Here is a 15400-nt window from a genome sequence, read left to right as displayed (position 1 = left end):
TAATTTGTACCTCTTTAGTTTAGGAGTAAAAGCCAAATGAAGTTGGGGTTGCTGGGGAGGACCCTCCCAGCAACCCCTACTCAATTTCCACATAGGCTCCAACTTTTCCAGTAAATAAACGGCTACTATATTTAGTGCACATGGTTTTATTTTACTATAAGTAAATTTGGTCCAACTACAGACATCGTAGAAGTCAGGAAACGTGTAAAAATAGCAGACTCCGGACATAATTTTAAACTTTGTACCTTACAATGTTTTATTTATCATATTATGACAATGACGTAATTAAAATAATCCTAACAGCATTACTCTTAAAGTCGAACAAAATGTGTATCTTACAATATTTTTTGTTTATCATATTTAGACAATAACATAACTAAACAAAACTTAACAGCGGAAATATTTAGCGGAATTTTTTATTAAATTTAAAGTTCAAAAACAACACCTTTCGTAAAAACATGGTGGTCGACATTTTATATTGCTTCAGACGGTTTAAATATTTATTATAAACTCTATCGAATTCGATATCACACAGTTTTCTATTTTTCCTTAGTTTTGAAAACAAGCTTCTATAAATCATATCATCCCAATATATCATTTCTTTCTTCAGACGATATAAAAAGTTGTAAAAATTCGGACTCTTCGGTATTTTTGTTTTAAGCCTACGATGCCAGGCTTCCAGTGCATTCGTTGTACGATGCCTGTTATCTGTGACACTCAATAGCTGACTTTTTTTCTCTGGGTTCCACTGTCTTAGAAAGTATTTCTTAAAGACAAGTACTTCATCCGGTGGCTTAATATTATTATTAGGCTCAAAGTTGCAATAGGCTAAAATTGAGTGATACGCCTCTTGTATTCTTGGTGCCGGCACAAGCGGTAGCACAGAATAGATAGTAACCTGACCATAGTGCGGCTTTGAGCAGAACATTTAGTGACTTTTATCAATCTTGCATTGGCCCATACATTCTTATTGTAGTGGAAAAAACATCCGCTGACATGAACTCCTTCAAATACTTCCGACACTGATTTGATGGGAGCTGGCTCATAATCACACTTGTATCTAGAAATATTAACTTTGAACTTGTCTTTGATTATTTGAAAAAATCGACGGTATGTTTTCTCTGTTTTATCCGGTAAAAGACCGTAGATTACTGGAATAATGTTCGTTGTTGTGAGGTTTGATTTCAAATCAATGTGCAATGTCAGCAATTGGCAGAATGGATTGGGTACTGTAAAGAACGTGGAATCTCCGTAATAAGTCCCGTCATAATGCTGCACCATGTTGTTGGCTCGGACAGAAGAAAAAACAATGATTTGATTTTGTCTTCAAATCCATCCTCATGTACAAGCAAATCATTGGTCATGGTTTCTGGAATTTTGACTTCCGCTACAGTTTTGAAAGTTAATTTTTCAACACCTAAAAATTGTTTTCTGGCCCTGTAAATCGCATTTTTTTTTAAGTAAAAAGCGGCACATCTTTTCCTTCTACTTTTAGACCTTCGAAATTGTCTTCATATATTCTTTGAATTGGCCCGAAATCCAAACAAGCGTCTTTTTTACATTTGTCCACAATTATGTCAATTGGGTGAATCAACTTTTTCTTGCTTTTTGCAAGAATTACCCTTACTTATTATTAGGTCTACTTTTGTGATTTAACCTTACCATTGTGAATAAAGATCCTTATTTCACGTATACCAATTAGGGAAAAATTTAAAAACGATTCATTTTTAATTAAAACAATATGTGACCCAGTGGAAGAGACACTTTTTTCATACAAAAGTGAGGGACAGCTATGTCCACTGGGTCACTGCTCGAAACAAAGTTATAAAATAGGAAATCCTATAATTACATGTTGTATTGCGTTGCTAGTATATTTGTATTTAATATAATAAGTATACATTAATTAGACTAAATCCCAATTAAATTTTCTGACCACATGTAGACGAAGTATGCGAAATTTTGCTGGCAAAGAAAAGTTGATTCACCAATTTCATTTTGTTCCGAGTTAGCTTCACACGAATGTTTTTTTTGGCGAATAATTTTCTTTTTGTTCGTGTGCAGCGTAAGCGTAGCACTGCATATGGATCTATTACAGCATCGCAATAATGTTGTCCCATTTTTATTTTGTACACTAATGTATATTTGTCCCTTCCGCAGAGTAGAACGTCTTTGTTTTTTCTACTTTTTATAAAATATATTTCGTCCATTTTTATGACAAATATGCACATGAAATGACTAGGTTGACATTAATGTGTTTTATAACTCAAATCGATAAATAGAATGATTCAGATTACTGACACTCATAATTTTAAGTGGCCAGTATCTATTATATGTAAAAAGTACGTTAATCATCAACCACTTACCAAAGCGGTACACCTGCGTTTGTATAGGAAGGATTACTAATTTCTAGCCAAGAATTTTATATATATCTACCTACTGGATTTTGCGTGCCGACCAATGAGTTGAAGCCTTTTGGGCTGTAAATACACTAAACTCAAAATACACTATTAGTCAATATGCTACAATTTCAAAACGACCTTTGCTCATAACACACGAGACCCTAATTACTATATTCCCAAAAGGAACCTGTCCTCGATATACACCATTCTCATTGCGTACTATTTCCAAAATACTGTAATCCCAAAATACCCTAAATCATCTCCACTCGGAAGTGCCAAAATACTCTACTGTCATAAGGCATTATTCCCAAAATACTCTAATCCCAATACACCCTAGTCCCAAAATACACTAATTTTTTTAAATGCCAATTTCCGTTAAGCGAAGGGGGGGGGGGCATTTGTGATAAACTTTTTTTTTAAGTTTTAACGCCAATCGATCCCATTCCTAGCAAGGATCAAATGCTTGTATGAGACCAAAAAAAAATTTTCCGGCTAGAAAAGTCACAGATTGCGAAAAATTTTTCCCATACAATTTGTACGAAAAAAAATGTTGTTTTTTTGTTGTTGGTATGCCCTTTTTCTCGCACCCTGTATGTTTTTTCCAAAATATGTAAATGCCATTTTTCATCAATTTGAAATCGATGGATGGTCTCCTTAGACCATTTTCACGTAGGACTACGGCATCTCATAGCTGCCCTTACTGAGCCGCTATCAAAATACACCCTGTATAAAATAAGTAAACTCACAAATCGTGTGGACAGAGCAGATGAAACTATGAATTTCAGTACCACTCTTGGCAGTTAAGGAGTTGAAAGAAAACTTAATAACGTAAAAACAGAAATTGGCATTAGAAACAAATAGTGTATTTTTGGACTACAAATTGTATGGGAAAAGTTTTTCGCAATTTGTGACTTTTCTAGCCGGAAAATTTTTTTTTGGTCTCATACAAGCATTTGATCCTTGATAGGAATGGGATCGATTGGCGTTAAAAAAAAGTTTATCAAAAATGCCCCCCCCCTTCACTTAACGGAAATAGGCATTTAAAAAAATTAGTGTATTTTGGGACTAGGGTGTATTGGGATTAGAGTATTTTGGGAATAATGCCTTATGACAGTAGAGTATTTTGGCACTTCCGAGTGGAGATAATTTAGGGTATTTTGGGAGAATGGTGCATATCGAGGACAGGTTCCTTTTGGGAATATAGTAATTAGGGTCTCGTGTGTTATGAGCAAAGGTCGTTTTGAAATTGTAGCATATTGACTAATAGTGTATTTTGAGTTTAGTGTATTTACAGCCCAAAAGCTAAAAAAAACGTATAAAACATTCTTCAATCAAATTGACTTAGTTTTTTTTGTATTATATACAAATAACCACAAAATTAAAATTTTGAAAAAACCCCCGACCGCGACCTAGTGGACCGATTTTCATGAAACACGGCTAAGAACACTCCCGACTAACTCAGCTTTCAGACAAAAAAAAACTAAATCAAAATCGGTTCATCCGTTCGAGCGCTACGATGCCACAGACAGACACACACACAAACAGACAGACAAACAGACAAACAGATAGACAGACAGACATACACACAGACAGACACGTCAAACTTATAACACCCCTTCGTTTTTGCGTCGGGGGTTAAAAAGAACTCAAGCAAAAACCTTATTTTTCTCCGGTATTTACCTCCTGCGTACTATGGGAACCCTAATAATAAAAAAAATATGCCCGATATGTCAGAATTGTCAAAATTCATTCACCAATTCAGAGATTTATGTTGCAAAATAAACGTTTTTCGTCGATTTACTTGAGTTATGCGCTATGTATTGCATAGTGAACCATTGTGGAAGTAATTGGAAACCGAAATCCGACGTAAAATTTAACAAGTAAGTACTTATTTTACCAAAATGTTCATAAACCTCACTGTCAATAAATTTTCTTCTATTTTGCTTGTAATCTTGGTTAGTTCTTATCATTATATTGTTTTCATTGTCTCAAATTATATCAAAATTCCCACGAATAGGTTTAGAACGATAAATATGACCTTTAAAGAAAAAAATTGCTATGTGTGGTTTTACGACTAGGGTGACCAATCTTTTTTCATGCATGGTATTTAGTCTCATTGAATGGAGCTAAATCTATCAACTTGGTACGGTTTCTATGTTCATAATTCATATCACACTATATAATACCAAATATATTGATTGTGTCTTTACAATTAACATGAATATTATTATTAAACATTTCAGTGTTCCAAAAGATGAAGGAAGGAGGCAGCATTGGCTGTCGATTGTACCGATTAAAGGAAAGGTTTCAGAGCGTTCGACAATTTGCAGCTTTGCATTTTAAGCCTGAAGATTATGGCACTGAAAGGAAGAAATAAATTTTTAAAATCGGTCCAGTGACAACGGAGATATCGTGGAATAAACATACAAAACACGAGTTTGCGGCGCTCGCAGTTGAGACTTTGGGTCCCTGGTCAGACAATATGAAAAAATTCATGGGGGCACTGTCGGCACGGCTGGTCGACACCACAGGGGACCCCAGGGCTGGCGCGTACCTCTGTCAACGTATCTCACTGGCGATACAAAGAGGAAACGCCGCCAGCGTCATGGGGTCCATGCCGCAGTCCGACCTATTAGAAGGGGTTTTCTTTTTATAACAGGGGTATTTTGTAGGTAAGTTTTAGTTTGTTATTTAGTTTTATTTATAGGTTTAATTTTATTCATAGGTTTAGTTTAGTTTTCATGTTATTGTTTTAGGTATTACTAGTTTATATGGTTTTGTGTTTAATTAAATATTTGCGTTAATATAATATAAAGGTTGTCTGGAAGAGATCGCTTTTTAGGACCGTCTATTGTTTTACCTCTTCTAAGTTGCTGTGTATACTTACTATATTGTTCAGGTGTGCATTGAAGAGTATTTGTATTGTATTGTAATATAAATAATTAAAACACGGGCGGCGCTTAAAAATAAAGATACTGTTCTGCCGTCCGATCACTAAAACCCATCTAAGCTGCAAAGTACCAGTTTTCGTTTGGACAAATATTCTAAAATAGGAAAGAATTCCCCATCGACTGGTCTTGGAATCATATTTTTATCATTTCTAGTTACCGAGATACAGAGTCGACATACCTCGCTAAGTGCACTATTTTATAACCCTTTTCAATAGTATAAAACCGCAAACCCACATTTCACTTCTATAAATTATATAAAAGCGCTTAGCGGTTGTTTTTTTCTTCATTTTTTTTACACCATACATAACTAAAATAAAGTTACTTAGCACACACTTCATAATTTTCCAGTAATGCCTTTTAATCCCATTATTATATTTTATCACGTCCACATTTTTGAATAAAATACCACACTAAAAACCAGTTACTACGCTTTAACATGGCTAAAATCCTTTAACCGTGTATTTAAAAGACTTTTATTACAATCTCGGTTACAAATACATCACTAAAACCTAGTTACTGCGCTTAGCGATGAATGTATCTATGAAAAAAAATCATAATACAACACTTAAACTCGGCAAACCAGCAATGCTACGCTATAACCCCGCTAGACGTAAACAGATCCCCTCCAATGGCTCCAATGTTATTGCGTCATTCCGACAGTCGGCCGTGCGGCACGCGCGCAAAAGGTTGTGAGAAGGGTGCACTGAGTGATGGCGGAACATTTTTTACGTAGAAAATGTCCAATAACCGAAGGTAAGTGTTGAATATATCTTTCTTTCCATGTCTTTTTACACATCGGTTAGGTTTTTTACTTAAAATATCATCACACATTCGCTGCGGCAAAGTAAGTAACTCTTAAGAATCGTAAATAAGTAAACTTTCTGTCAAATAAGCTTTTATTTCACTTTCAATGATTATTTGTACTTAATTTATGTGTGTGCGGATTACTAATGCATTGTGTGTCGGTTTGATGAACTTGCTCGCTTTTTCTTTGATGTTTGATAGCCATACGTCGGGGTTTTGGGTGCGGGAATGAATTATTGTATTGATAACTGTTTATAGTGACTTGAATTACTAAAATATACATTAAACTATGTACCCGGCTCCTAATGTACCTAGAAATCGTAAAGTAATGTCTGCTTTTTATCGTTTTAACCATATTTGGGCTAGGACCAAGAGCCTCGTATACTTCATACTTCATACTTCATACTTCATACTATAGCAGTTTATAATGAATAAGTACATGTTATTTCTTTTAGGCGTATCAAGAGCTCAAGAATACAGACAATTATAGAAATATGCAAGCAAAATCAAGATCGAAATACCGACGACAAGGCGCCGGCGGTTTTAATTCCGGACGCCGAGAAGTCCAATGTGCAGCTTCCAACCAGCAGTAAGTTCAACCAATTTGCAACTGAAACAGAACTGGTCAACTCAATCTATAGCATAGAACAAACTCGAACTTCATCCTTATTTCAAGACTTTTCTGAAACTGAAACCTCTCAGAATTGTTTACCAAACTTGGCGACATCGACCGATTTCGATTTACTTTTTGAGCCCAACAATGCATCAATTTTAAAAATTCCGTTCACTTCAGTTACTGAAACAGAGAATAACATTGAATTAAATGACATTGAAGTCACAGAAATAATGGGACTCATGAGTTCTAACTCTGATATCGTTCCTGACAGACATTCATCGAATTCAATTATATCAATTGATCAAACAGACCCACTCAAAGATTACTCCTTTACCCGACAGACGAACGCCTCTCAACTTGATTTTTTTTCGTCGGACGATTCTGTCAAAGATGCTAATTATAGCCCAGATACTACGGACAGTGACGACTCAGAAAAAGAAAACTTTACTGTATGTAAAAAACGTAAAATATACACACAAAAAAAGAAGTTTGATCTTGATTCAATGGTTTCAAATCGGGGAACAGCAGTAAAATCTACACTAAATACTTGTTTAAATAAAGCTGCACCACAAACCATCGATTCAGAACCGGAAATTGCCTCTTATCTAGAGAAAACAACGCAGTTGGACACGGATTCTACTATATCGATTCATAAAGACCCTTTAAATTCAGTAGATTTAAATTTACCTGAAACAGAGGAAATACCTACACTGAATACCGCTATAAGCCAAACTATACCAGAAATCGTCACTTTACAACCCGATACAGCTTCCAATGAACGAAGCATTTCTTCTTCTCCAAATAGCTGTAACTCTGTCGACAATGAAAGGCCTCAAGTCGTCACTTTAGAAATCGATACAGCTTCCAATGAACAGATTATTCCTTCTTCGTCTAGCTCTAACGCAATCGAAAATCAAAGGCCGCAAAAAAGGAAAAAACACAGTAAATCTTTAAAACAACGAAAATTAGAAAAAAAAGAGAAAAAAAGAGAGAATTTTTATGTAAAACCAGGCTGTGACGAAAAATGTTTAAAAAAATGTTCGTCAAAGTTCACAAACGAAGAACGTGATGCAATCAATAATTCATTTTGGAACTTAAGTTGGAATCAAAGACGAGTTTATGTAAAAACCAGCACTGCTACTGCCACTCCAAAAAGAAAGTATATTTCCACATCTGAATTCCCTAGAAAAGCAAGACGCACATTTTTTTTCAAAAAGAGCGATGATATTCAAATAAATGTATGTAAACATTTCTTCCTGACAACGCTAGGGTATCAGAAAGTTAATGATTACATATTGTATAGCGCTTCTGACGAGAACTTAGTTGATAAAAGAGGTTTACATACGAAGACTCCAGCTAAAGACCGCAAATTGTTGAATAGTCACGTAGAATCTTTTCAACCATTGGCACCACACCATCGACGTGAACATGCTCCGCTTCGACGTTACCTCCCAGGTGATATAAACATTACTTTAATGCATAATGATTTTTGCGAAAAACATCCTCTCGAGAAAGTATCTTATGAGTTTTACCGGAAACACGTTAATAAAATGAATATAGCTTTCACTAAACTTGGCAATGAAGAATGTGAAAGTTGTGAACAACAAACTTTACACTGTAAAAAAACTTCTCATGACCCAAAAAGTGATTTACTGTCAAGCTGTACAGATTGCGTATCATGGATAAAGCATCATAACAACTACACTAAATCACGTAAACTCTACCAGGGACATAAAACCGAACAAAATGAAGAAAATTTGTACTACAGCACCGATCTTCAAAAAGTTATTATGTTGCCAAGAGTAGACGGTTTTAAGAAAATCTTATTTTGCCCCCGCCTATCAATCTATAATCAGACATTTGCACCTTTGGGCAAAATAACACATGAGAACAAACCGCTGGCAATATTATGGCATGATGGTACGTCAGGAAGAAAACAGGAGGATATCATGAGTGCATACTACTGTTTTCTTCTGGAACATCGAAACGTTAAAAACATAAACTTATGGATGGATAACTGCAGCGCTCAAAATAAGAACTGGTTGCTTTTTTCACTCATGATTCACATGGTCAATAGTACTTTGATTGCAACAGATACTGTGACATTTTGGTATTTTGAACCCGGACACACATTTATGAGTTGTGACCAATTCCACCATCAGGTCGAAAAGTCAAAGCAAAGGGAAAATTATACGACTTCAAAGATTTTGAAGAAGCAGTATCTGCTGCCAATAAATCACGAGCAATAGTCAAAACGATGACTCACCACGACTTTTTTACCTGTACAGATTTAGTCTCCGAGAAACGGCTTCAACATTCGCCAAGAGTTTACCTAAGAGATATTGTTCAAGTTCAGTTTCAACGAACAAACCTTGATTTACAGTACAAAAATGACTACGACGAAGATTACAAAACACTCCGGATAATGACCGACAAATATTTAAAAAATCCAAAAATTTACTCGTTGAACTTTCTAACTGAGCCAAAAGGTATAGAACAAGACCGAAAACAAGGAATTATAAAGGCTTTAACTGGCATAACCCCTGAGCATAAGATGCTGTTTTGGCAAAATATGCCCGTGTGTGCTGTAAACAGCAATACAAACAAACGAAACAAGTCCAGGGCCACAGTATAAAAATAGTTTTAATTTTGATTATGGATCTCCTTTGTTAATTATGTTACAATTTATTTTTGGTGGCGAATGATAATCCTTTTGACGGTTAGCTTTTGTTGTAACAGTCAATTTAAATTATTGATTGTATTAGTTGGTACGTTAAACCGTTAATTCATGTCAATGTAATAGTAAAATCGTTACTTTTTTTCAAAAGTAACTTGCCGGAACTGTGGTAGGGATCATCCATTCGTCACGTTAGTATAGCGTGTATAAATTATTATTAAAATGTATGTGCTAATTTTTATTGTTCCTAGAAAAGGCTGTGTAAGGTTTAAAAAAAATGTTAATGAGTAAATACTCAATGTCTTTTTGATAGTCTATTAATCTTATTTTATATTTATCAATGTCACAAATAAAGAGGATAAAAGGCTGATATGGCAAGTACAAATAAATAAAGACTGTTTGATTTTGCATGAAAATATAAAAATATATAAAACAGTTGTGTTTTATTCATTTAACATACAGAAATGCCCTAACAACTTTCTCGTGTAGTGTAGGTAAACGAGATATTGATAAAATGACTAACTCCTTATAGACAGAATAACAATACTTAAAACCTAGTTAACGTCGCTGGTTTATCACGTAACGGGCTTTTAGTTTAGGAATGCATACAAATTGCTTAAATATTTATAGCCACTACTTAGCTTAAAAATCGTTAAAGCAAAAAACTAGTTTATATCACATATTTCCAAGGACAGATAATTTACTATAAAATTGTTTAATATCTTTGCGGTTATTAAGCTATGTTTTTATACTATTACACAATCCACAATTACGATACTATAAACACGTAAATTGACTTAGCCGTTAATAAGTTATGTTTAATGTATTATGCCAATCTAAAGCACGGCTAAAGTATAGTTAACCATGTTTTAGGGGTAAAATCGTACATATTTTAGTAATTATTTGCATAACTTAAACACAAAATGGTGAATTTCTAATAAATTAAATAACATTTGATCAAATGGTTTTCAAATAATGTTAGCGTGAATTTAGTTTCAATTTTAGAATAACAGAAATCTTGACTAAATTTACACATTTCCTAGAGATATGGATTTTTATGTTTTTTGCCCATATCTCAAAACTATCATTTGTGGGTTAGATGGGTTTTAGTGATTGGACGGCAGTGTTGTAAAACGTCCTAGTATTTCATTATTTCCCCAATGAAAAATACTTCCCTTATATTTTTGAGGCTATTCCCACTAGTTACCACCAAGTTTTTACCTAACCTAACTACGGGGATTTTCCCCACATTGTTAATTACCACACCGGGGATTGGTAACTACTGGGATTAGTTTTCCCAGTAGTTACTACCAAAATATTATTGTGATGGTTTAAAGTGACCGAAACACCAAAATATATATTCCATTGCATGCTTTAATAAACACAGGTGTGTTAGTAAAAGACAAAGACTTATGTAACTCCGTATAGACATAGACAGATAAAGTCTAAGAAATACGTTTTTTAACCCCCGACGCAAAAACGAAGGGGTGTTATAAGTTTGACGTGTCTGTCTGTGTGTATGTCTGTCTGTCTGTCTGTCTGTTTGTCTGTGTGTGTGTCTGTCTGTGGCATCGTAGCTCTCGAACGGATTAACCGATTTTGATTTAGTTTTTTTTATTTGAAAGCTGAGTTAGTCGGGAGTGTTCTTAGCCATGTTTCATGAAAATCGGTCCACTAGGTCGCAGTCGGGGGTTTATTCAAAATTTAAATTTTGTGGTTAGGTTATTTCTTCATAACCACAGACAGACACACACACAAACAGACAGACAAACAGACAGACATACACACAGACAGACACGTCAAACTTATAACACCCCTTCGTTTTTGCGTCGGGGGTTAAAAACCACACAGAAGAAGGTACGGTGAGCAAGATGGCAATACACCTTTGGGGTACGCTCGGCTAGATGGCGCTAATATTAATATTTGATATTTTAACACATATCAAGCTAAGAATATGGGCCATATTGTCAAAACGGAGGTTCAAAAGTTTTAAGCCTGTGTCATGGCACTCTATGCACTGTGATTACACATTTTACTTTGACAGTAATTTTCTATAATGCCTACTCGATCCTCTTTGGTAAAAGATAAGTTGTATTTTAAGCCTCATGTTGCAACACTCGCCACGCTCAGGTTTCTATTCTTGAACGGTTCAACCCTAGAATCCATTCGCTAGCTCGTATTTCCATTCCATACTCGCGGTTAAAATACAACTTTGCCCCCTTATATAACATAACTATTTCCCAGTGGTTACCAGTGTTACTACCCCTAGGTTTGGAGGTGGGAAAAGTAACCAATAGTTTATCACTGGTAAAAACTGTACCGTATTTGTGGCGTTCTTAGGAAAAGGTAACCTTTTGCCGGACATCAGTAAGGTCGAGTAACTGCTGAGTGGTAAGAAAATAGTAATTACCTTTTACTTGAGTTTGTGAGGATGGATGTTCACGTTTGTGATAAAACGGTTGATCTGATTTGAATTTAATAAATTACAAAATCAATCAGTCATATAAACGAAATACGTCAAATTCCGCGGGATATCCCTAATGTATGCTTAATCATGGACACCCTAAAGAAAGAGATGCAAGACCGGCGTGACGTAATTCAAGGTCATATTTTCTGGCTTCAACGTAATGTTCGGCGTGCAATATCCAGTATGTATATAAGATTCTTGTTTCTAGCCATAACTTTGTCTATAATGTCTATATACATGGCATAAAAAAGTCTGGGTAAAAGCTACGTCACCATCAATGTTTCAGAGCGGTTAAGGTCTCGATATACAATACGAGTACATACAATGTTCTTTATTGCACGCCAAAAAAAAATCAAATTATGTGAAATTGAGGCAGACAAAAGGCGGTCTTATCGCTTATGAGCGATCTCTTCCAGACAACCCTTGAGTAGTGTATATGTGAGCATACTATTTCATCAATTTTACGCTCTGATATATCTGACGGCGACTGTGCATTTTGTCAATCTGTGTGACAGATTGGACGTTCGCGGAATGGACGCAAGTGGAATTAGATCTGTGCAAGAGACTGGACACTGGGGGAAATGGACATAATGAACCGATTAGACATTGGGGGAATTAGACCTTTGAAGAATGGACATTTAGGGATTTAGACCTAACGGACACACTAGACATTTAGGTAATTAGACCTAATGGACCGCTCCGACAGACCCGTAGCTCCGGTTAAGAAGCCGTACTAAAATAAATGTCACATAAGTATTGGGATTTGAAATATTAACTGTCAGTCCTAATAAATGTTAGCATTCCTTATTTTGTGATTGGGATATGAAGCAATGAAGGTGCAAAACATTTTTATCGTTTAAATGTGCCAATAGGTAGTTGATTTTATATTATCAATGGCAATTCAAGCCACGATGACGAGTATTGGTACAACGTACCTATTCTGTCAGAATATAGTATTTAATGCAGCCGGCGTTTAAAGGAGGTTAAAAAACCGGCCAAATGCGAGTCGGGCTCACGCACCGAGGGTTCCGTACAAACTTTCAATAGTTGAATCATCAAATGTTATTCATATAACTTTACAGACTTGACTAAATTCCTCAAGACTCAATTTCTCACATAACAAGTAATATTAAATTGTATACAATTTTATTATGAAACAATGTCCAAAGAAAATCAAGACAATTCGACTTCAATAGTTTACGTTACAACATTGTGGTCAGGACGCTCCTAATACTGGTTTGTTCCAGGTTCGTCGTATTCCAGTTTCGTCGGAATAATCTATTAAATATATAAATAAACTATATAGAGGTATATACTTAGAAACGGGATGTTAACCATGTATAAAGTTTAATTACATACATACATATAATACATATAATCACGCCTGTATTCCATAAAGGGGTAGGCAGAGCACATGAATACTAAGTTTCAGTGCCACTCTTGGCAAAAAGGGGTTGAAAGAAATCCATTGACATTGACATTGTAGTGACAGGTTGCCAGCCTCTCGCCTACGCCATAGTTTAACATATCCCACAGTCGACTTTACGACACCCACGGGAAGAAAGGGGGTGATGAGATTTTTAAAGTTTAATTATAGTGGTTAATTCCAACGAAACAGCAATACGATGAATCAGGAATCCGACGAAACTGGAATACGACGAAACAGGAATACGACGAACCTGGAACAATCCCTAATCCTGACCCGATCCCATTGTATCGGGAACAACGCGATGTAGGAAATGAGCGTTCAACGTACAGCGACATCTAAGGGCAAATTAAGTAAGCTAAAAGTATGAAAGATGATTTTTATGGGATAATTTATTATTGCGTGAACCGATTTTAACCATTTTTCATCTATTTGAAAGCAGGTGCTTTTATCGTTATTCTGTAAAAATTACAGGCGCAATAAACGGGTCCAGGGGTGAGGAAATTGAAAATGTAAATCTGAAAGGTTTTTTATAAATAAATAAAAAGTTTTAAAGATACGTTTTTTATGTTTCCTATAATAATTATTATAATAGCCATATTTGGTAAAAAATTCATAAATTTTCGTTGGTAAACTTCGGAGATAAGGGGGCCCCGGGGTGGTGTTTTATTTTTACATTTTCCTTCAAAAACCGATTTTTTTCCACAACAAAAAAAAATATAAAAAATAGTTCTGAGCTCTTTCTAACAATACCCCACTTGACCTAGTAACTAGACATTATAGTTTGTCCCCCTTTCATTTTGGCCATTTTCTATAACTAATATTAATAAATGTAAAAAAATACTTTCAATTGACGATGTTCATAAAAACTCTAAAATTGAAAGCGATAGCATAAGAAGTTCTCGAGATATTTAGTAATGTGACAGACAGACAGACAGACGGACAGAGCGGCACCATAATGGTTCCTTGTGTACCTTTTTGTTACGGAAGCCAAAAAGGCGGGGGGCGTCGGTAACAATTCGAGGCGAAGCCGAAAATAATTAATAAAGACGCCACGAATATTTTTTGACTCAGTTAAACACCGTTGCACACAACTTTTTCTACGACTGTGAACTTAGTTTTTAATAGTTTTCTAGAATAACTTTCGTGAAATTCCCACTGTTTCCTGTATTTTGGCGCACAGAGGATACAATATGTGTGTACAAAGGTGAACTTATCCCTTTAAGAGATCTATTTCAGCTAACCTTTGAGCAACTGAGAGAGGATAAATAAAATTGTTGTGTGCATTTTCCTTATTTTATTAGGTTTATTTGATTGTATTCTAAGTCGGTCCGTTCCAACTTGAGATTACTTGTCAAAGCGAACCCCAGGTCCCACGAGCTGTGACGAATGTCAGAATAACGCAAGGAGGACGATGATCTTTCTTTGATGGGCTATAAATGTGTTGATGCACACATTTTTATGGTGTGTAATTCTACGCTTCATTAAACTCAATTGTATTTTGTAAGGTAAACGAGCCACCCTCATTAAGAGTAAACATAATGGCATTACCTATTTATTATTACATACGGGTGTCGTACCTATCCGATTTTATTCCGAAGTATTTGCTCATGAAAACATAGCAGAGAAATATGGGTACAAAATGTCACATTTTATTATTTTATTTGTTTAAATTTTCTTCTCCTTATTTTGAGTCTCACTGTCACTAAAATACCGGTTGAAAACGGTGACTTGCCTATTATTTTCAGTGACAATTTTCTGAATTTGAACGCGTGAGTTTCAAAAATCGGCCCGCTGATACATTCACTGATATTCTACTATTATAAATAGGTATAGGTACATTATGTAACCGTGATACGGATAGTAATAGGTATTGTATTTTTTTCTTGCTATATTTGACATCTTCTGGGCGAGCTCACTCATGGCTCACTTCATCGTAGGCCACGTCAGCCCGACGTCACTCCATAGTATGATCACCCCAACATGCAAGCGATGGTTAACAGTCTCACGGGAGTTTTATAGTGTATAGTAACAAGCGATGGTTGCCAACATTGCGGCAC

The 15400-nt window shown here is 35.4% G+C and overlaps 1 protein-coding gene across 1 annotated transcript; it reads left to right on the top strand.

The window, feature by feature from the left end:
• Window positions 1-6033: 6033 nt before the first annotated feature.
• Window positions 6034-13682, top strand: LOC125241903. Its single transcript, XM_048150608.1, has 3 exons — window positions 6034-6103; window positions 6610-7219; window positions 13533-13682. The coding sequence occupies exons 1-3, from the start codon at window positions 6087-6089 to the stop codon at window positions 13680-13682; spliced, it is 777 nt and encodes a 258-aa protein (XP_048006565.1). The 5' UTR covers window positions 6034-6086.
• Window positions 13683-15400: the final 1718 nt, after the last annotated feature.

Source organism: Leguminivora glycinivorella, chromosome Z (assembly GCF_023078275.1).
Source record: "Leguminivora glycinivorella isolate SPB_JAAS2020 chromosome Z, LegGlyc_1.1, whole genome shotgun sequence".
NCBI classification, from domain to species: Eukaryota; Metazoa; Arthropoda; class Insecta; order Lepidoptera; family Tortricidae; genus Leguminivora; species Leguminivora glycinivorella.
This window is presented reverse-complemented; position numbering and strand designations above follow the sequence as displayed.

What these genes read in the sequence shown, in the direction of transcription:
- LOC125241903 (XM_048150608.1), top strand. An exon ending in CAGAAAAAGAAAACTTTACT is followed by an intron (nt 7,220 to 13,532) that starts GTATGTAAAAAA and finishes CCAACGAAACAG; the next exon opens with CAATACGATGAATCAGGAAT.